The following is a 22,721-nucleotide window of genomic DNA, read 5'->3' on the forward strand; positions in this document are numbered from 1 at the left end:
CCTGATCTAGCTGAAAATGTCCCTGCTCATTGCAGGGGGTTGGACTAGGCCTTGAAGATCCCTTCCAACCCAAACTATTCTGTGATTCTCTCCTCTTTTTGAAGCATGCTTATTTGTGTCTAAAACTTGTGCCATTCTGTGGTGAAGGGGAATGGAGGAAACAATATTGAAGGAAGAGGGAGGAGAGGAAAGGGGGAGGAGATCTGCAGTGAGTGAAAGAAAGGGTAAAGGAGAGGGCATGTGCAAGCAGCCAGTTTGCACAGGGTGAAAATTCAAGTCAGCATGTGCAAAGCCCTCTCGATATCCAAACATCCAAACTTTGGCAGTTTCTGTGGCTGTTACTACCAGCTAGTCTTCTGACAGTTCTGTCTTGCAGCTCTTCCCCGAGCCCAGATGGAGAGAGGCTTTTTTCTTGATCTTATGGCCCCAGTGTACTTTGAGGGAGTCTACCAGGAGGTGTAGAAAGGAATGTGGCTTTGTTTGAGCATTAGCCCTCTTCCCATGCAAAGCTTTTACTATTTCTGCACCTGGTAATTGGAGCTGTTGGCACGTTCTTGTGTTTTTTCCTCCCTCCATCATCGTTTTGCCTGCCTATCTTTCATGCTTACATCTTTGTAACTTCCTGCTCTGTGCAGTAAAGTTCATCCACAAGCTGACTCTTCTTCATCTTCAAATCATCTCTAAAGGTACACCAGTATCATTGTAACCACAGTATAACAATAAACTGACAGTAGTTAAACATATGGGTGGAGAAACTCATTAATTCACTGACCCCTTTGTTTTCTTGTACTTCAAAAAAAAAAAAAAAAAAAGAGAAAAGGTACACATCTTGTCCTGCAACTTTCTGTTCCAGCGTACTGCTACATCTTCCCTTTGCTTGTTGTTCCTTTTATAGTCAATTGTGTTGGTTTCTCTTAACAGACACAACAAACTCTTTGGGGCAGGACATGCTGCTGATGGTCCAGCGTGCATCCTAGTGAGGCTCTGCCTTTCACGTCAGATACATTAATCCTCTCTTGGGTGTTTCTGTCATGCAAATAAATGGCAATGTTCTCAGGAGTCCCTTGTTGCAGATGACACTCTTCTATTTTTGCCTATATATTTATTTAGGAGTTCATAGTGCTGGACAGCTGTAAATCAGAGCTTCACAGTGAAGTCTGTCTTTGAATTGAACAAAGACGAAATAGATTGTAAATTGTATTCACTTTTGCTTGAATGACTGTTCAGTGAAGCCATTTTTTCTCTTTGCCTGTGAATTTGTTTCTTTGTTTATAGAAAAGTAAAAAAATGTTGCTGTTAACGTATTTATGTTTACATTCCGAGTTTCTTTGTTATTATTTTAAAGCCACGAAAAAATAAAAAATTATAGGGCTATGTTAGATTTTAACTTTAAGCAATGTATATGGAAGTGTATGCTTCTAAAATAATTTAACCTCTAGCATTCAGCTGTCAAAAAATCTAGGGGGATGAGTTAAAAGTGTATCCCTACATGAACATTAACGTTTCTTTCAACACTGCTAGTATCTCAGTACACTATTACTGTTTTAGTATCGTCAGCAGGTACTCACTCGTCATTTGCAGCTACTTATTCCCAGTATGTTTTTCTTTTTTGTTTTTGAGGTGAAGCTTTCCAAGAGTTGCCCAGTAGAGGGGGTACAATAAAATCATATGCAGTGCAATATAACTTTTCACAATGCTTAACGTTTAGTCATTTAGTTTTTAGAATTTCTTTTTTTTTTTAATGTAATGAATATAATATGCAGTAGAGAAAAGGTCGTATTTTGCTTTTTCCCATTTGAAGGTACCCTAGGTTTTTACTTCAGTGGTGTTAATTATAGTTTAGGCTGTAAAGAAGTTTACATTATAGTGATACTGTTTTTTTCCCCAGAAGCTGATGGCCCAAAGAAATATATTGTCAGACTGTAGCTAGATTCCTTTGGACAGCACTTGTAGCTTGAAGAAAATGCTTGGGATGTGGTTGCCTTCAGCTTTTCTGAGACAAAAGATTTTTGGTTGTTTCTCAGGCGAGATTTGCAAGTGGAAGTTGGTGCCAATCGCAAAACCGAAGGGGAGATGAAGTCATCCCTCCTTATACCCTACAGCCTGCTCCGCAGGAGAGGATCCATTCTGTGCCCTAAATTAGGCCAAAAAAAACCCAATCTGAATCCAGCTGTCGTCCCTCCCATGCTGATTGTCATAGCCTTCAGGCAGGTGCTCGTTTACCTTATTCTGGTGCCATACTTATTTACTGATTCATCCAAAGGGAGAACAGTTTCAGGAGCAGGGCTGAAGTCAACCTACCGCAGATTGCCTCTGGGAGAGCAATTAACACACTTGCTGAAGAGGTGGGCAGCCCACATTTGGTGCCTGGCAAAAATAACACGTTCCCTTGTGTTTCTGCCCAACCTTCACCTCTCGTGTGAGTGTCCTGACCCCTGGGCTTGGCTCTATCTTTACAAACAGGATCACAGGTTTCCCAGTATCTTCTTCCTTTGAGGTTTGGTGAATGGTACCTAAGTTGTGAATCTAGTTGTTTCCAAAGTTTCTGTGGCTTTGCTCTGACCTGTGGTTTAAAATGTCCTAAATTGAAGCTTAATTTTTAATTTCATGGGGAATGTGTCTTTTTTAATGGTAGCAAATTTTCCAAGCAAATGCTTAGATAATTTGCACAGCAAACTAAAAAACTATTCAGTCCTAATTTTTTATAGTTATACCAGAATTTCTCTGGAGTTCAGTAGTAATGACATTTCACGTGAGACAGGAAAAAAAAGACTCAAAATTATCCAGTGTCATCCATTGTGACTTCTGGATATCTGAAGCCATGTCATTGCAATAGAATTTTTTAATAGTATGAGTATGAAAAGGAATTTCAGGAATCATTACATGGGTACATAATGAATGAACTCTAGAGAGAATCTCTCCTTGCCAAACAATTCACGTTGTCCAGAAGAGAGAGAAAGAAAAAGAAACTGAAGCTAAAGAAAAATGAGTGAACCAAAAGAACATGCCAAGCAGAAGATGAGGGTTTACAAAGTCAGATGAAGAGACTACTATTGGAGCTGCCCAAAGGCTTTATCCTCACAGTGAACGCACCCGGTAGAGGCCAGAAGTCTTGGCTTGGTTTTCTCAGCAACGGTCCGTATAGAATTTCCTTCCGTGGTTTCAAAAAAGGAAGAAAACAGATGGATTACATCAGAGTCATTCTCTTCAGTGTGCAGGAGGGTATCTGAATATATGTGATTGGTAAAATACATGATAATATTTGTTTTCTGGATGATAACCTTATCAGCCAGATAGCAGTTTCAAGTGAAGATTTCAGAAGGCAAAGGCTTTATATTCAATAACATCCTACTTGGTTATTGTCATCTTAGACTGGAGTGATGATTGAGCCTTCTAAGTTCAAGGCCAAATACAAAAGGGGAAGAAAAACGTTTAAAAGACGCAAGTTAAGATTCTTATTCAGTGAATCGTCTTAGGGAGATGGAATGTTAAGAAAATCAACAAGTATGAGCAGATTTGCAAGAGCTATGTGAGGTTTCCCCCTGCCCCCCATGTTTTCTGAACTACTGTATTTTAAAGCCTATTGTGAATCTAGTCTTGATAGTATAAGTAGCACAGGAAAACTCTTGTTTGTTGTTGGAAAAACCTTATTAGAAAGGTAACAGATATTTCCATTTTTGTTTCAGTCCTTCCATTGATATATATTGATATATATAACCGACAAATTTGAAAGTAGCTCTAAAAGCTGTTTTTTTCCTCTTGTGTAAAAATTCCAGCAGCTCTTCAGATGTTTCAGTCCATCCTGATTTGTAGTGCTCAGTTTAATTCATTGTAAGCCCCCCCTCCAGCAAAACAACACTCAGGACGTATTTTCAATCCAAATTGGATTTATAGTAGAAAGGAGAACTAGACTACAGAAATGCTCTTTCAGAAGTGGATGTGCTTGTGGTTAAATGGTTTAGCAAATAATTAAAGTAATGATCTTGCCAGTAAAAAGCCAATATAGAACTACGTTTCTTATATACTGTTCCAGGTTTCTCTTATAGTGATGCTTTGTATTGTGGTTAGAAGTTGAAGTAGATAACTTTACATCTGGAATACAGAAAGGTGATGGTGTAAATCAACAGAAAATACTGTAGATAGTATACAACTTGACATCTCTTTAAAGGACAGTTGATAAGATGTTGCAAGTGGTTACCATTTTTCATCCTGTGGTTGGTTTTTTTTTTGTCCTTTCAGGAGGGGAAAGGAGGCCCATCTCAACTCTTTCTGTAACCCCTCCTCTGTATAAATACCTTTTTTTTTTTTTTTGGTTCAGTTGGACTGTGTGACTTAAAATCTTGTTGCTTATTTTGTAGTATACAGCAGAAATTATGTTGTGCTGTATTTTGGTAGTACATTAGAGTTAGTGGCTTGGTTTTAGTTTTTTATTTGTTTCAATATGTTTAGATGTAGATATTATTAATCAAAGTCAGGATAACTTAAAATAGCTCCGTTGAGTAAAAATGGGTTTAAAAAGAAGCAGAAAGTATATCCAGAGCATAACTTCTGAAATAGTTAGAACTTTGTTCTGACAATCATCATAGCACAATTACCTATGAAAGGTTTAATATTACTCCAGGGATTGGGGTGGGCAGGTATCTGCTTTTGTTGTCATTCTAATTATGAAACAGAGATGTAGCTTTGTACTCAGGTTATGGGATAAAACTTTGTTATATAGCCAGAAGTTTGTTCTTTTGAATTATTCTGATACTTTCTTAAAAGAAAAAAAAATCTGTGAATGTTAATTATTGGGGCAGGGGCTATCATTGCAAGGATCAATAATTTGAGAGTTGTTAATGAATATATTATCCCACATCTATCATGCTTTTGTAAAAGAGGTCATTTTGTTAATAAGTACAAGACAGCACAAAAGTTAAATTCTGATTTACAAATTCTATTACAGTCGAAATTGTAGCCAAGATGTTTTGCTTTTGTGCTTTTTTTTTAATTGAAAACTTCATATATCCATTGCATTGTATCGTGAGGAGATAAGACTTCAGCCGGTGATATCTGATGTTAATACACATGCTGTTCTGAGCACACCCAGGAAGAAAGACAAATCAACTGTACCACATAATTTAGCAAAGGGATAAGTCAACTTACATGGAGCATTGACCTATTGTGATTTCCTCCAAGCAGGGTAATTCTGATCGGCAGGTCATTAAAGTACTGTGTGTTTCTAGTGGAGTGAAAAGCTTAGGAAACAACTGTACAATTGGGATAAATGTATTCATACTAGGCAGTGTAGACATCTCCATCAGCAGTAAAAATAGAAATTCATTTTGAAAGATGCCTGTTTTCCGTTCTTATCTTCGTCATAGTTATCCTTCTTTCTTTAAATCCTACACTTAAAAATAAGATCAAACACGGCGTTCACGTTTTCTTCTCCTTTCCTAACTGTTTGACAGCATTCGTGTAAAAAGTCCTTTTCAAGTAGTAAATTAATTTGGATAGAAGGCATCCCACCTGAATTCATTACATGCTGGCAGTTTAGATAAATGGATATTATGATCTCACCATACCTTGGCCCAGCACCACTGTGCCCATTTGCAAATGTCTAAGAAAGTGATAATATTCCTGTCACTTTCAGGCTGCTAAAGGAAAAAAAAAAAGAGGTAGAATTTCTTATTTATATTTATAGGATGCCTGTGGGGAAGAGAGTAATGCTGTATATGGAAGTTTGTGTGGACATGCGGTGCTAAACATATATTAAAAATAGATAACAGACCTATTGACGTTTCTTTGTAGAAATATGGAAGAAAAGACAGAGTAGATCAGTAATTGACAGCTATGCAGGAGATGCATTTCCAGATCTCTTTCTGAAGAAATATTTCACAAACTTACAATTCCTTTCAAAGTCAGTAATCCATCTTTAATTATTTTCTTGATTTCATAGTTGTATTTTACAATGTTGATGTAATGTCTGCTTCCTGCCAGCATTTGATATGGACAATCCACTTTGTCGCTGCTTTGATGAAATGGAAAACTGCTCGTAGTTGCAGTACTTTTTAAAAAAAGAATTCTTTATTATTTTTTAGTCTATATGTGTAAACTGAGAATGGGTGAAGACTTATTAGTCCCTGCATGCTATAGTTTAACAGCAATATCTGTGGGGAGCTGCCAGTTTATACCAATGGCAGAATGGGAAAGGTCTTCAGTGTAGTTACGATAAACTGACGTGGGTCTAGACGCACCCAGTTCTGTGCAGTTATTTCTTTTATTCCTTCCTTTGATTGTGCTTTTATTACCACATAGACACTTCTGAGCGTTATTTTACTACCATGCATATGTTTAAAATTACTTTGGTTTTATAAGCTGTAATTTGGGCCGTTAAAGTGCTTGATTTCTCTCTTTAGGCTAAGTTATCACCTCTCTGTATACAAAACCTGAGGCGTGACCGCAGCCACACAGCGGTGGCCGCCGTGTGTGACCGAGTACCTTCTTGAATCCATTCCTAGCCGTACAAGTTGCTTTCAGACAGGTTTCTGTGAGTTTGCAGCGAGAAGTGGGAGATAGCAGTGTTTTAATTTGTTGCTTTATCTTCATAGAGACTGGGCTGTGGGGGAGTGTTCATGGGAGATTTTGAATATTTGAATATTTTTTTCTGTCTCCTGGTAAATGCAGTGTACTTTTGTGTGAAAATTGATATTTTACTCCTCCAATTGCCTTGGAGGAGTTTGGGTTGCTATGCAAAGTAGTATTTATTAATAACATTTGTGTATTAATCTGAAAGTGTGATGCAATTAGAATTCCCTGGATCGAGGATTAGCTTGATTCTCTTAAGGGAAAAAAAAATTCCAAAAGTGTGCACCTGTGCACGTACATGCACAGACAAGTGGCAAAAGCTTTCTGTCCCTAGAAGGTCCTTTTCTTAAATCCTTTTCCATTTCAAAAGAGGTGAATCAGTGGACTAGAGAAGTAGCACCAAAGTATTTCTGCAATGTGTGGTGAAGCAAGTGGGTATAAAGCCTTTGTAAACTCTTTGCAAGATATATAAAAAAAAAATCAATCTGCCCACTTTATTCTGTTATACAGAAGTATTTCAGTGAATGCACTGGCCAACAAAGTGTACTAGAAATGCCAAATACATCTAGAAATAATATACTGCTGCTCTTAGGGTCCTTGATATTGGAATTTAAGTTGCACAACATTGAAGGCTATTGGTGGCATTTGGCTGTTCCAGTGGAGGATCATAGTCGCTTGTTTGAAAAAAAGAAAAAAAAATTTTTTTTTTTCTTTTCTGGTGTTTACATCCTGAGTGTTGATTCAGTTTGGATTATATTTCTTTCATCCTAAAGTATGTATAAACATTTTAAATAGGTGTGTCGCACTGTCAAGTGTTTTCATTATTTGGATGATAGGTTTGAACATCTATTCCAAAGTATCAGTAGGCACCTGCAGAAGCAAAGTGGGTATGTAGCACCTGAACACATTCTGATTCATGCAATTAAAGCAGTTTACAGAGTGAGGAAGAAAAGAATATCACATACTGAGGTTTGATGTCTTTTTCATAGAGAACAAAAGAGGTTTGATTCTTTCACTTCAAGTTTAGCCTAACCATTGTGTAGTGGAGGAGGTTTAATGAATCATTGTTTAACTTTGATACTGCCAAGTATTTGACCATTAAATAGTCTGAAATATGTACACAGCACTTTGGTGACAGTCCCTTATTTAACTGTGATTAATTGGCATTGTATAGTTATTTAATTACTTCGGAAGAAATGTATCGACAGTGTGTGTTCTGATTAAGTTATTTGGTGTAAGAACAAACATAGGACTGTTGAAGAGAGCACGTTCCCTTTTGCAACTTGCTACTGATGCTGCACACCGTGTGGAAGCCTGAGAATGATTAAAACAGCAGATACTATTCACAAGTTTGGATGGTGCTGTAACATGGGCATATTCTTGATTTCTTAAAAGACTTTTTTTGTTAATGGTTTCGTGACATTTCCTTTGCCTCAGAAGTTTTAGTTTTAGTATTTTCATTTGGCTTTTGAAGCCCAGACTGAAACTCACTGGGATAAGTAAAGGGTGCAAGTGTTAAGTGAGCTTGAAAATTTTTGCATATTAAAGATACTGGACTAGATCTAAGAATTATTGTGTCATTGCATGTATCTATGTTGCAGAAATGCTTACATAAGGAATTTGGGGTGTTTGGGAGTATGAATTAATGTGAGAAGGTGATGTTGATAGTCTGTAGGTTTGAGAGAGAAGGATATCGGAAGTTTGGGAAAGAAAAAAAAATATTTATTTTTTTGTGAGCTGTGCAGGTCCTACCTTTCTTGAATAGCAGGTGCAACAGTTTCTTCATTCTGAAGAACCATCCCCAAAAGTTAGGTTTGCAATTGCTAGTAGAAACTGTAATAATAACTGTAAACATTTGGAGTCCCGACTCAAAATGACCACTTTAACTTTCATATCTGGGATGTTTGCTCTTGCGTGCTTAATAATGCACAAACAACTCACTGATGTGCTGTGCTTCCTGTGAATGGAAAAAGTTGTTTCTTCATACCTTTCGAAACAGACCTCATTTACTTGTAGACATTCTTCTAAATGTAGCAGTCGCTCTGGATGCAATATCACGATGGCCGTGGGGCATTTTATGGATTTTTCCCCAGCGCGTCTGCTTGGAGGTGCATTGCTCCCCCTGGTATATGGTGAGGGAACTTGGTCTGCCGGGTTACCCTGGCTTGGTTCTGCATAGGATGTGCAGAAAAATAAAAACAAAAGTAGGGTTAAGGCTGTGGCTTTGTCACTTGCTTTTAGCAGAAGAAGATCATTAATGGTTACTGGATTAATGTTAGGAGAGGGAGACCACAGAATCACAGAATGTCAGGGATTGGAACGGACCTCGAAAGATCGTCTAGTGCAATCCCCGTGCCGGAGCAGGAACACCTAGATGAGGCTACACAGGAATGTGTCCAGGTGGGTTTTGAATGTCTCCAGAGAAGGAGACTCCACAGCTTCCCTGGGCAGCCTGTTCCAGTGCTCTGGCACCCTCACTGAGAAGAAGTTTCTTCTGATATTTAAGTTGAACCTCCGGTGTTCCAGTTTGTACCTGTTGCCCCTTGTGCTATCATTGGTTGTCACTGCGATATGGACTTCTTAGCAAGAAACAAGGTATTTTCATAGACTTACTGACTTCAGGTGTCGTTTTCCAGAATTATTATGTTCAAACACTAAATACACCATAAATTACTTTTTTCCATAACTTGAAAATTCAAAAAACTGAAGTTCTTCTACTGGAGATTCATGTGAAAATTTATTTCAGAAGCTACTGGTTCATGTGCCCACTATTTAAATTGCTTTAATTGTATCAGGTGGCCTGTAAAAGGTTACAGTTTTCCAGGTTTGCCTTTTTCATAGACCATTTCTTTTGCTCACTTGTATTTTAGTCCGTGTCATTTTACAGAATTGCTGTATTTACATTTTAAAGAGGATTAGGCAGACTAAAAGATGTCTTCATGTTTTATCGATAATGTCAGATTAATTTCCTCTTTCCTAGTGGCAGCTCACAGCTCTGTCAAAACACAGTCTGTAGAAATGCTTTTACGCTTCACAATTTCATAAGGTAACTGCCAAAAAAACAGTTTTGGCAATTAATTAGCAGATTGATATACCTGTGGAAACTGGAGTAGTTGGTGGTTGGTGGATATATGGAAGAAACAGTAAGACCAGAGGACCTGAGGCGGGCTTAAGTGAGCCAAGTTTTCCTTCGTGATGGGGTTTGTCAAAGAACTTCACCAGGAGAGATGTTACTGTGGAGGAGAACGTTGCCACAGTGGCTTTTGGTGTGCAGGATGTAGACAAATGTTCTGCACATCTCACTTACGTCTGTGCCAACTTATAACCCTCAAAAGTTACGGAACAGATCTGTATCGTGCTTATAGACTGGTGCTCTCCTTGTCACAATGCTGAAACTTTGTCAGAAAATGGCTAGAGATTGTCACAGCCTCCAAACAATTGCTGAAAAAAAAACAAACAAAAGCCGAACTCAAAGTCTGCAGAATTTCTCCGTGAGCAACTTTGGGTCATTCTTCAGTAGAAATGAGAACTTAACTCTGAGATGCTGTTGGAACTGAAACTAAAGTTGCTTTAGACAGCAAGTGTTTTGTAATGGCTTCTCTCCTCTAACCCTGAAGCCTTCGTCCTTCCCATACAAAATGAGAGGAAGCATAGTGCTTTTCCAGGAACAACTTGGGATGTGCTCTTCCACTTGTGGGATGAGGGAGATGGTGAAGGCCTCACTTGATTCCTGGGGCATTGGCATCAACCTGCCCTATGGCCTGAGTGATCCTCCCTGTCACACGGGACGACTTTTGCACGATAGCTTCTTAGATCAGCCTGAAACCACTGAAGGTAAAACTTACTTGAGTTTAAGATGCAAAGGGGAGATTTTAAGGCTGAATTAAGGTGGGTTTCGCTCACCGTGGCGAATAATCCTTTGCCCTTGCATACAGCTTGTCATCGGTGGGTCTCACAGTGTTTCATGGAGGGGCTTGGCACTCTAACCTCTCTTTGCTCTTCACTCCATAAAATAAAGTGGAGTCACTTGGGAGGCAAATGACAAAGTTGGAAACAGTTTGCTAATGCCCTGAGCCCAAGCCATCATAGCCTCTTGTTTCCTTCATCTGCCCCTCCCAGACAAGCCACTAAGGAAAGCTCTGTCACAAGGAAGCATTTAACCTCTTTGAATTATTTTCTTCTTGCCAGTGAATTCTTGGTTCATTCGGAAATAACCTGGAATGTGGTATTTAGGGATGTTAACAAGTCTTAGCTACAGCATGCATGCCATACATTCTAGATCGCTCTTCCATGACCAGTCTCTGTGTAAGAAATCGCAGGAAAGTTGAAAAAAAAAAGTTGCCTTGGACTGTCTTCTGATGTATCTACCCAACATGAAATAAGTGAAAGAGAACATCCCCAGCTGCCATTCATGGTAGAAATAGATGAAAGAGATCTTGCTGAGTCTTGTGCTGCTGTATACCCATCCTCTCTGTGTGCAAAGCCTAAAAGTAGGATGAATTCTGCTGTTGCCTGCCTTAAGTAACTGCTTTTGGTAGTAAAGTACTGTAGAACAAGCTGTTTGCCACCAGTACCTCTCTTTGGAGTCGTGTCACAGGCCTGAGGAGAGGATGTTTTGCGTATTGCTTGGTGTGGAGTAGAAATTCCTTTAAAAAAAGCAATTGATGTTATGCAACAAAATCCGTAAATCTGGAAAACCAGAGTGATGGTTGCTAAAGAAGTTACTTTGGTATCTCTTATCTCTGAATTACGTCTCCAACGTGCTCCGTGGAATCTGTAAACTTAACTACTTTCAGTTTAATGAGCACCTTTGAAAAGATAAAAAAAGTGCCTTTTGTTGCCAATGCAGTGAATGAGTTTGTACAGTTAGCAGTAATAATTGAATCAAGATATATGTAGATAAAAAAGCAATGTGAATGCATGTACAGGCATTGCACACCTTAGAAAAGGCCAGATTCCCATCCTTAGCTTCGTTCCTTTCCTGGTGAGTAGAGGTATCGATTAATAGAGAAAGATACTAATCCACTTCTGGGTGGCAGCATTGTGACTTTAATTATTAAAGAACTCTTGCTAGAACTGATTTTTTCACTCAAGTAGAACTTGGGAAAATAGAGAAGTGTAAATGCTTCACTGACAGCAGATTAAAACTGTTTTATTAGCTTTAATAAAGATCAGTATTGTCAAGCTTTTGAGTAAATATAAATGTGAGGCTGCATGAACACAAATCTGTCTCAAATTTTATTCCAGAAACACGTGCAATTTGAATCCACATAAATAGTGGAGGGGTGGGAACAAAAATGCTAAAAAGGATCAGCCAGATCAACTATGATCTATCTGGGACATACGTGCACTAGTGAGTTTCAGTCAAAGATAGGAGTAGATTCTGGGTGTTGTTACTTGATGAAACTTGAATTAAGTTGGCTCAACTGTACATGCACATGTTGAGCATATAAAGCATGTGTGTTTCACCTAAAATTCTATTGAACTATTCTCTTCAAAGCCCATTTTAATTTTTTCCTAGCAGTTTAAGTAAAGGTTTTATAATTGGGTGAAAAGCATTTGTAAAAAAGTATTTTTCTTCAAAATACATTGCAGGAGTTGTAGAAGATTCCCTTCATGGTGGTTTTGAAAAGTGTCTTTTTATCTTCAGATTCCAGCTGTTTCCTTTTAACTGTTACTAAAATGGTAGAACATGTTGTGTTTAAGATATTTGGATCTTTTCAGGAATTATATTTATTTTTCTTTTCCAACCCTGTTTCTGTAGGAAGAATCTTAAATCGTTTCTCCAAAGATATTGGCCACCTGGATGACTTGCTTCCACTGACGTTTCTGGACTTCGTGCAGGTAATTCAGTTGCTGCTGCCAAAGACTTCTGCACTGCATTCTGAGTTTAGATTCCTGTGTGCTTTGGTGAAGACCAGCTATTTGTCACAGATGCAGCTGTGTTGAATGAAAGTACTTGTTCATGAAAGAAGGTGCGGTTGAAATTTAATGTGTCAGTAAAAGCTAACATGAGTAATAACTGGCAGGTAGGAGTGGCTATACACAGCTTGCTATTATGTCAAGATTTCAGTTCATAGTAGCTACATGCTTGGTAAATTGCTCCTGATTTGCCTCCAAGCGATCTGGCAGGCTTATTGCTGTTCTAAGAAATATGTCCATAGTAAAGAAACAATCAACTCACATGAAAAGATAGCACAGATTAACCTAATTACGTGTCTACTTCCACAAAGAATCAAATGCTTACCACACCGTTTTGGATTAAAATAGGTGTGGCTATTTACAAAGAAAAGATTAGTAGTAATAGGGTGAATGTAATAGCCTTAATAGGAACAAGTGAAATAAGTTGCTGAAGACAAGAAAGATGGACAAAGCACTAAGATTTCGATGATGATGAAAGGATAAAGGATTATATATGATACCAAGGTAATTTTTCTATTGCAGTTGCTATTAATCCTCCTTATAAAAAATTGAAGAAGGATAAAGCTGCAAAAAAATTGATCATACTGTATCAAAATAACATGAATCACAGAACACACGGAGTTGTGGAGTCTAGAGATAGAAATGTCTTAGTGGATCATCTGGACTCAGTGGATCAGGCTTGTCATGCTCAAGTCAGGAGGTGTGACTGCTAACTTAGCTTCATCTCCTAGAGATAACTTACTCAGGATCTAAACCTTGCTTTGACTTCTTTAAAAAACGAAACAAAGACATTTTGGGTTGAGCATGTTAATGCTGAACTCCTGAAAATAGGAAAAAATATTCTAAGGAGTTGGTAAAAACACTTCTTAAGATAAAAACATTTTCCTGGTTTAGTGAAGCTGTTAACGTTGAGATGTGTGTTTGTTTTACGAAGCATTACAGTGCCACATGTCATTTTGGGGAAGAAACGAAGGTGTGATGTATTTTACCTATCAATTAACTCAGTTGGAGGTTTTTTGTGAGTTATGCAGTTGCTTATAGTAAATTTTGAATTCATGGACTTTGAAGGCCCTGGCACATTCTTCCTTGAAAGTGCAATATAAACATATTTCTGTAATATGCTACTGATTTTCTACTGTTTATATAGGTTCAAATTTTTCTTCAGTCTCATCAACTATCTTAGCAGACAACATATCTTACTCTATTTCTGCACTCCTGGGACAATTCATATGTGCCTGTATTTTGGCTGGAAGCTCAGGCTGTACTGCAGTCATTATCTTCTCTTAGCGCTATGTGTGTTCATACTCCGTACAGCCCATGGCCAGAGCGTCCTCAGGGTCCCGCGGTCTTGAGATAAAATGATTAACCCTTTTCCTTAGTTCTGTGCGTTTACTAAAGTGCGAGAGCCGTGTTGCAGCCCCACTTGCATGGCGCTTTTATAGCGAGAAACTGAGTGGGTGTTTTGCACGCCCTGGCATGTGGTTTAAAGGCATGTGGGGTTGTCTGAGGATGCAAAATTTGCTGGGAAAATGTTAGACAAGTCTGTGTAAGCAGAGGGAGCCAACATTGGTGTAGTCTTGTCCATATTTCCTTTTGGGAGCAGACCCTGAAGCAAAACTGTCTCGAGAATTACACACACTTTTTTTTTTTTTCTGAGGACACCAACTGGTTTGCTCCAAGAGAGTTAAGGAGGAGGTAACCTGTATGCATGGCACATACAGAGAACTGAATCATCTACTACTGAATTGGAAAACTTAGTAATTTGGCTATTAAATATATATACTGTCGGCAGTATGTGCTTACCAAAACATAACTGGTCTGAAAGAATGAAGGCTGTTGCTCTAGATGTGATCGTTTTCTTCTTTCAAGCTCCTACTGTAAACTTGATTACTTTGTGCATTTCTTTTAAATTGGCTATTGAATAATTTGTCAAATTCTGAAGTTGGTATTTTAAGTGAAATTTTTCCTTTTCAAAAAAGTAAAGTCACATGTCACATGTCCAGTACTCTATTAAAATGATACTATATTTCAAAGCTTGCCTGTTGTATTTGGCATCAGAAAAGAAAATTTAGGAAATTACTGTTGATTAATAATGCACTGGTATCCGTAAGACAAAAACACTTCCTTCTTGGCGGGTTGTCTAAAACTTACTGTTCTTGATGGGCAGGCTTGTTGGTTAGTGGATGCCTTTTGAAATTCAATAGCAAAGCGATGATATTTATTTCTGAAGAAGCACAGATTTTTACAAAGGATAACTGTAATCAATTATGATAGAGATCTTTTGTCACTTGTTTTGTTTGCAGGTGTCTTTTATAAGACTTCCTATAATCCCTTCAGGAAGAAATATTTTCTCCTTTCTAAAAACAGTATTAGCTAAATATAAAAGCTCTGATCCCCGCCATTGTTGTTGATTCTTTGAGAGACATTTCCCAACATTCATTGTTCAAATGGTTGTCAGGAGGAATCAAGTGAAACTTAATAAACAATGCAGTAACTGGTTCATCTTTGTGTGTAGAAGCTTTTCTTGAGCGGATTTGCATTGAAGAAGTGGTCCTTTTTCTGAGTTACTGCTAGGATCATTGTGAAGCATTCCAGCCTTTTACTATATTGGCAAGTGAGTGTATAATTTCTGCACAAATAAGCACAACGTGATTGGACACCCAAAAACTACAATATGAGCTCATTTAAATACCTGCAAGTAAATAAATAGGATCTACTAGTTTTGAGAATTTTGTAATTACACCAAGTACAGATTTTAAAGCAATGCTAAAAATTGATAATGTTCTTTGTAGACTCCCTAATAAGATTTATACACTGCACTACAGTCATAATGAGCGTGATTAGTCTAGACAGCTATACTGGATGAAAATTAATTCCTTGGAACTAAAAGAGCTGAATTTTTTACATCCTTCATTGAGTCAGTGAAGAAGAAACAGTTCCCTTCAGGAGAGTGGATAGTTACTGCACACTTATTTGTTGAAGCAAAAATAAAAGGCATGTGGCAAGCACAAAAATGCATCATAGACCTTGTGTATTCTTCTGAAAACCTAGCTAGATTTTGTAAAACTGTTGCTTTGCAAGTGTTCCCAAAGTAGCAGCTCTCACTATGTTTAAAGTTTCCTGCCATCCTTTTTTGTTTGGTTTTAAGTGCACCAAAGTACAGCACACCTGTCTTTGGAGAGGAGGCAAGAGGGACAGTCCTCACTAGAAGGAGGCAGTCAGTTTTTTATTAACAGTGTATGAGACACATCATATCAGTGCTGTTGACTGCCTTTTTGTAGAAGTTACTGTTGTATCCACAAGATTTATAAATAAAAAATAAGTCTCTTTTAGGAGAACACGTTCGTGGCTTTGAACCGTGTGGGTAGATTCTGGAAATAAACCAAAGGTTAAGTTAGGCACTTCAACTGAAGTATCTTTAATTGTACATTTACAGTCCAGTTCAAAGCTCATTAAAGTAAAAAATGAAGTTTACAGTCCGCAGTTTAAGCCTGGGCCTTATCTTTTGTAATGGATTCTGGCTGGCCATAAGGTTCCATACCAGCTTTCCCAAAAAATAAAATAAAAAACAGTGCTATGTTCAGTATGACACTTGGTATTTCTAGATATACAGCACTGAATATGTGTGTAAAATCAGGCAGTAATTAATGCTTGTATGTTGATTCAGATCAGTCAAAAAGCTGAATGAACTTGTTTGGTGAAGATGCTGGGGTTTTTTCGTGAGCTTGCATATTTTTGATCACTTGCTTAGTACTGTTATCCTCCTTAGCCTCAGTTCAATGTCTCGCTTTCTTTTTCCGATCCTGAGTTTTGCATTTTTGGCAGGTCTTTTCCAACTAAGTGAATATCTCCTCAGGTAAGGGGCTACTTGTGTGAAGTGCTTTAAAATGTTTTAAAGGGATTTGAACATGTACTTCATTTAGATATGTATGCTTTATTTATGTATTCCTTACTTTAATCAAAGAGCAGGCGTGACAGCAGCCTCAAAGAGCTGCCCAAATGCAGGTGATTGCAGAAATGCTTTCTTGAGTTGGTACGAACTTGATGGTCCTGTAAATTAGTGCAAAGGGACTTAAGGAAGTCAGGTGCCATTTAAAATTACTGGGATTTTGCTATTTAATTTTCTTAGGCTCCTCTGAAAACACCAGCTGATTTACTCAGTGTTATAACCAACTGTTGTTCCTCCTCCTCCCTTAAGCTCTGTGGGAGTTGTGGTTCTGTTGATGTGGACTTCACTGGCAGGTGTGGGGTTTGTACTTTAAAATGTCCTGGTTAAATGCATAGCAATGTCTAGCTCAATGCAGCACTATATAAAACACATTATACTAATTTGGGAAAAGGTCAGCCAAGGAATAGAATTTAAAAAAATAATGAGGAAGTACTAGGAATTAGGAATCCAATGTATTTACTAGTATTTTACGTGCATTACTCCTCTGTGGCCACTATTTTGGATGCTGTATCTTCAAGAGCTCATCAAAGGCCTGTTTTTAGTACCTGAATCTCCCTTTGGCTTGAGATGGATCTGTAGAGGCTTAACATCTTTAAACTGTGGCCTCAGGTGATGCAGGATGAGTACCCAAACTGATAAACTACTGGCTGAAAATCATATCTGTGAACTGATTGAATACATAGGACAGTGAAATATATTTCACACTTTCTTTTGGTTTTGTTAAATATCATTATATGTTTTAAAGAGATGGTTTTCTTTGTAGTTTCTTGCCCTTTTAGTTCTTCAGTGATCTTATTACTTGTTAACAGAGTTGATTTTCTGCTTTAGTTTCTTGTGAATCTGAGTAACTTAATGTGATGGCCCCTTCGTTTTGATTTCTTACCCTATATTGGATTGAGGGGCAAAAAAAAAACCGATCTGTTTTGTTTCTGGAGAACACTGTGAACATGTGAACTATCTGCAGCTGCCCTTGGAAAAGGGCAGTGATTTATTGAGGAAGACTGAATTGCAAAACCTTTTTCCTCCTCAAAATCAACAGCTTGACTGAGTTTAAATAACTGACTTTTCATATCCTTTCATCACACACAAAGACCTAATCCTGAGACTACTTGAGCCACCAATGTAGGCTGTGGCTGAGACCACCACTGAATGTGCCATTCCCTTCTCACCACACACAAAACACATTGACTGCAGCTTTATGAAGTGAAAATGCTGAAGAAAAGGAAAATGTGAAGGAGGTGTCCACAGTCATTTCTTAAAAAAAAGGAAAAAAAAAAAAAGAAAAAGAGAAAGCTGCTGCATCTGGATATTAGGAACAAAAAGTGCCTCAGACTGGAATAATAGCTTGGGTCACTTGCTTTCGTATGTGCACAAGAGTGGAACTGCCGTTCCTTGTTTCAGTACCACTGACCCCTGCATTTTATTGTGTGAAGATGTCAGGGAAAGTGTGTAGAAGGAATTCCAGGATCTTTTAGTTTAACAATGACGTTGTTATTTTGTGATTTCTGAGAGAGGTGGGGTTTGGGGAAGGGGGGGGGGGGGTGTTGTGTTGTTTTTTTTCCAGTTTAGCCATGTTTTGTGTGCGTATATGTGAGTTTGAAAAGATATTCATTAAATTCTGTGTATTTGCATGTGTATATTTAAAATATGACTATAAATATATTGTGAGAAAATAACCAGTGGTGGGATCTTTGTTAAATGTCAGCATATTCTCTTTAGCCTGGTACACAGAGCAGACTTGTCTCTTGGGAGACACCTTTTAGTTTCCCCTCTGCGGAATCCTGGTAATTCTGCTTGATCACGAGGTTCTGCAGCTGTGCGGAGGATTAAATGCAAAATAAATAAATTAAAAAGCCCAGTTGCCTGATGGCACTTGACTGCTGAAATCTCAGAACTTTTTCTCTGTGGAACTAAAGGAAAAAAAGGAGGAGGCTTTGGTTGCACTTGTGTGTCCAAGACCAAGATGGAGGAGCTGTGAGTTTAGCACAGACACTTGTCTAAATAATGCAGTTCTTTATTGACCTTTCATTCCTCTGTCCTTGAATGCCTTGATTGTTAAATCCCAGTAGCCAATTAGTCTTCTTGATGGTGACCAGCAGTGGAAATAATCTATGCCAAAGCTATTGCTGGTCTTCACTCTGTCCCTGTCATCACATTCCTTTGAATGTAAGGATGAGTGTCTTGCATCATACGGACTGCATATTTACTCCGATTAATGGTATGACTGTAGGTTAAAATGTATAAAATCTGGAGTCACTGCTAATAGGTGGATTCCCGTTTATACACAGACCTTGCTTTTCTAAGGAAGGCTAAAGGTCAGTTCTCACTATAGTGGTCATATGTAATCCAGCCCAATCATTTCTCTCACCCCATTTTTCTTTTTCCTATTTACAGTAGTGTGTAGAATTTTTATACGAATAGGTGTATGTGTCATTCTCTACATATTAGTGTCAAGACAACAAGATAACATTGCAGTAACAAACCTAATTGGTGTGGGCATATAATGTAACTTTTTTTAGTATTTTAGGGTTTGTATTTACTTAGATTTAATAAGAATTGAAGATGTAGCCCCTTATCTAACATGGGAAAAAACATAAAATACTGAAAAAATGCAATTTTATTACCTTTTTGTCATCTTCCTTTCCTGTGTTTCCTTTACCACTTTCCTTGTTTGTCTTAACTCATTTCCTTTTAGTTTTTTTAGTCTCCACTTATGTGGTAAGAGTAGATAGCACCTTTGTTACTGGGCTGTTCTTTCCATTTTCTCAATGAATTGTGGAATACTGATGTATTGAACACAGCACTCAGGAAAATAAAGCTAGCTTTCACTTAGTCTTCTGTATTTCTTTGTCTAGAGCATGAGAGCTTCATGAGTTGCAGTCTTCCTCTTCATTTCTCTAACAGTTCAAACAGATTGTAGCTTAGTGATAGGAAGTCAAAAATGTATTTTTTTCTTGAGTTATTTTGGTATGTTTGACCAAAACCTGTAAATATAACATTACGTTAAGGTTTAAATAGGCTCTTCTCCAAATTGGCTTATCTATTTTCTTCATCAGATAACTCTCAATACATTTTCAGCTACTAGAAGGCAGGATAGTTGTATGGAAGTCCAGTGATGTGCCCCCCTTCTGCGTTGTTTGGAAATTTCCCCTCTTTTGGTTAAGGTGGAATTTGTAAAAGTTCCAGAGGGAGATTCTGTTTGTCTGGGGCTCTTTTTAAAATCTGTTGGAAGATATATTTTCTTGTTTGCTTTTCTTATGGTGAAACAAGTACAAAGAAATATTCTGATTTAAGTGAACTCATGTTCTATAGTTTTATCCTTTTCTTTTTGTCTTTTTCTCTATGTACTACTACTGCTTTTGGTGCCAGTGGGGATTTCTGTTATTATTTACAGGTATTTTCCGGACTTTTTAAGCATTATTGCAACCTTTAACAACTGTGGCTCAAACTGGTGATTATCTTTAAAACTTCTACAGATCATTAACATTTCTAATATTTCACAGGAACTAAAAATCTTTAATTCTGCTGTCAGTCAAAGAGTGTAGCAATCCTCTTCCAAATGGTGATAAGTACAAATCTTCTAGATTGCCTTAAACTACTGATATGCTGTAGATAGGACAGCGTGTGCTTGCAAACAAAGTAGGATTTCGCTGTTCGTCAAAAGTCCTGGAGATTTCACTTTTGATTCAAGAGGGAAGGAGAAACTTGGAGGAAATTTGAATTACTAAGCCATGTAGCTGGCCTGTGTGTGTATGTGTGTGTTAAATTACTATGCATATTTATGCCCCAAACAAACATGTGGGACAAGGAATTATCTCTAGGATAAAAAAAGACTGCATCTTGTAAAAATGCGCTGCCAGGGTTATGTGTGCATCTCATGCAGAATATAAGAATGTCTTTCTTGCTAAAGCTGGTATTGTGACTGACAGGTGAACTCTGCAGCTGATTTGAAAACTCCCAATGAGTTTGTTCTTCAAAAGATAGAGGCTGCAGTTTGGGCAGTTCCATGCAGCAAGAGATGAGAGTTCGGCTGGGAACTGAATGTCAAATGTCTTTGGGAAGCTTATGTCCCTTTGTGTTACATCTACGTTACAGAATAGTCCGGTATCATAAAAAAAAAAAAATTGATTAGTTTGGATTGCACTCTTGAAATAGTAAAACCTTGTGTGTAAGAAAGGCTCTTTCAAAGGCTCGATAATGGCTGTTCCTGCACTGTGGAAGAATAGGACTCTGGAGCGATTACATTTTCTTTCGCAATCATGTCCCTAAATCTTTTCTTCTTTCTGGTTTTGAAATCAGTCTAATGTTCAAACAAATAGAGCTCTTTTACTATGATAGTCACTCATATGATAAATAATCGTTTTAGATCTTCCCTTCTCAAACTGAAAACTTGCTGGCTTTGGTACCAAATTCAGTTGTCCATCCTTCTCTTAAACATAACGTAAATACTGAGAAAATAACATAATACTGACAAAAATAGTTTTTCACTTTTCTCACTGGTAGAAAGTCTGAATTTTGGGGTCAGACCTGGTATCAGTTACTTCGGTGTGTCTTTGATGTTTGTGGTAAATAATGGCCTCAAGTTGCGCCAGGGGAGGTTTAGATTGGATATTAGGAAAAAATTCTTCACGGAAAGGGTTGTCAGGCACTGGAACAGGCTGCCCAGGGAAGTGGTGGAGTCGCTGTCGCTGGAGGTGTTTAAAAGGCATTTAGACGAGGTTCTTAGGGACTTGGTTTAGTGCCAAAGTTAGGTTATGGTTGGACTCAATGATCCTGAGGGCCTTTTCCAACCTAAATGATTCTGTGCTTCTGTAAACTTCTGAAAAATCTTCCTGATGGTCTTGGAGCATATTTGTAACAAATTATGAATGAGCATGTGATTTCCCCAGTAGATAATGTTTGTTATCTGCCAAGAAATTTTCTTGTTACTTCTTTAGGTGCCACTGGGTTCTGTACCTGCAGAGAATGGCTGAACCAAGTGAAACCTGATGGTGGTGGTGAGAGGCTGGTGCTGAACAGTTAAAATACACTTGCTGAAAATGTCAGGCCACTGATAAGCTTCCTGGAGCTGAAGAATTATGAGTCAAGAGTTTGTTTTGAATAGGAAAGTAGTATTTTATAGCCCTATCAGAGTGGCAAAGATGTGGGGAGGTTAGGAAAAAACTCAGAGACAAGCTAAAAAGCATTTTTTGTGTATCTGCTATGAAAGAGTGCGACCAGAAAAGAACAGAAGGTAGTTTTGTTTCTTAGGATAGCTGATGCTGTAGTCCTTCATGTTTTTCATAGTTTTTGTTTAACTGGGGTAGAGGGACTGCTGGGGAACTTAAAGAAATATGACTAGGACTTCATTCCACCTAAAAATAAATATATGAATAGTGTATTTTAAATAGCAAGAACAAACAGTAAAATACTTAAAAGCTTGTAATTGCTGTAAGGCCGAAGATCTATGTTACTGAAGGACTGAAACTTCTCTTAACAGAAGAGCCCCCAGTCCAAATGCAGCACAAAGCTTTTAAAGTTGCTGAAAGACACAGAATTGACTTCTGGCAAAACAATTAGACTTGGCTGAGCAGAAAAGGTCATGCAGCTGAAAATGAGGTATTCTTGGGGAGGGGCAGGGGCATTTTGCTGTGAGGGACAAGAGGCCTGAGGCACAAAAGTCCGTGTATCTCAAAAGACAGGCTCTGCAAAACTGCAACTTATGGGGCAGCAGCATCTGCAGTAAGCAAAATTTTGCCAGACATTTGGAAGAACTGGGAAGAAAACGTGCACAGCATGGATGAAAAGGTTATGATAACATCTTCATTAGCTGAGAGGAGTTCCTCACAGGAACAGTGGAGAGTGTTTTAGTGAATAAGTCAATGGACTAGACCACAAGAACACTAAATAGCAGCATGCAGGGTCACAGCAGTTTTCCATCAAGGCCAGTGGTCTTTGCCCATCAGTAGTAACAGGAGATGGTGTTCGGGGAGAGCATGAGAACCTGGCTGCTTTCTGTGGTCCATTCCCTATTTAGCACCCCAGCATTCACAGTTTTGTACTGGGAGTGTCACAAGGCCCAATCCTTTCCCAGTCCTTTTACTGTCTGTTTTTTGCATCATTTTGTATCAGCTTGTCAGATATGCTTCCTGTAGTCTAGTAGCCTGAAAGCAGTGAGATATTTCTTGATTTTTTTTTTAATTGTTCTAAGTATATGTGCCCCTTCTATTGAAAGAAAGGAATAATTAGCACTGAAAGAAAAACTGCTTTTAAGTGAGATAAGGCTGAGGACAAATATTGGTGA

The 22,721-nt window shown here is 38.1% G+C and overlaps 1 protein-coding gene across 3 annotated transcripts in view; it reads left to right on the top strand.

The window, feature by feature from the left end:
- Nucleotides 1-22,721, top strand: part of ABCC4 (ATP binding cassette subfamily C member 4 (PEL blood group)) — a 155,522-nt gene that overhangs the window by 75,571 nt on the left and 57,230 nt on the right. For all 3 annotated transcript variants that reach the window (XM_082076217.1, XM_082076216.1, XM_082076218.1), the window contains one exon: nucleotides 12,332-12,411. In XM_082076217.1, coding sequence (XP_081932343.1) covers nucleotides 12,332-12,411 — 80 coding nt within the window. The remainder of the gene's footprint in view (nucleotides 1-12,331; nucleotides 12,412-22,721) is intronic.

This window comes from Streptopelia decaocto, assembly GCF_964273445.1.
Source record: "Streptopelia decaocto genome assembly, chromosome: 1".
NCBI classification, from domain to species: domain Eukaryota; kingdom Metazoa; phylum Chordata; class Aves; order Columbiformes; family Columbidae; genus Streptopelia; species Streptopelia decaocto.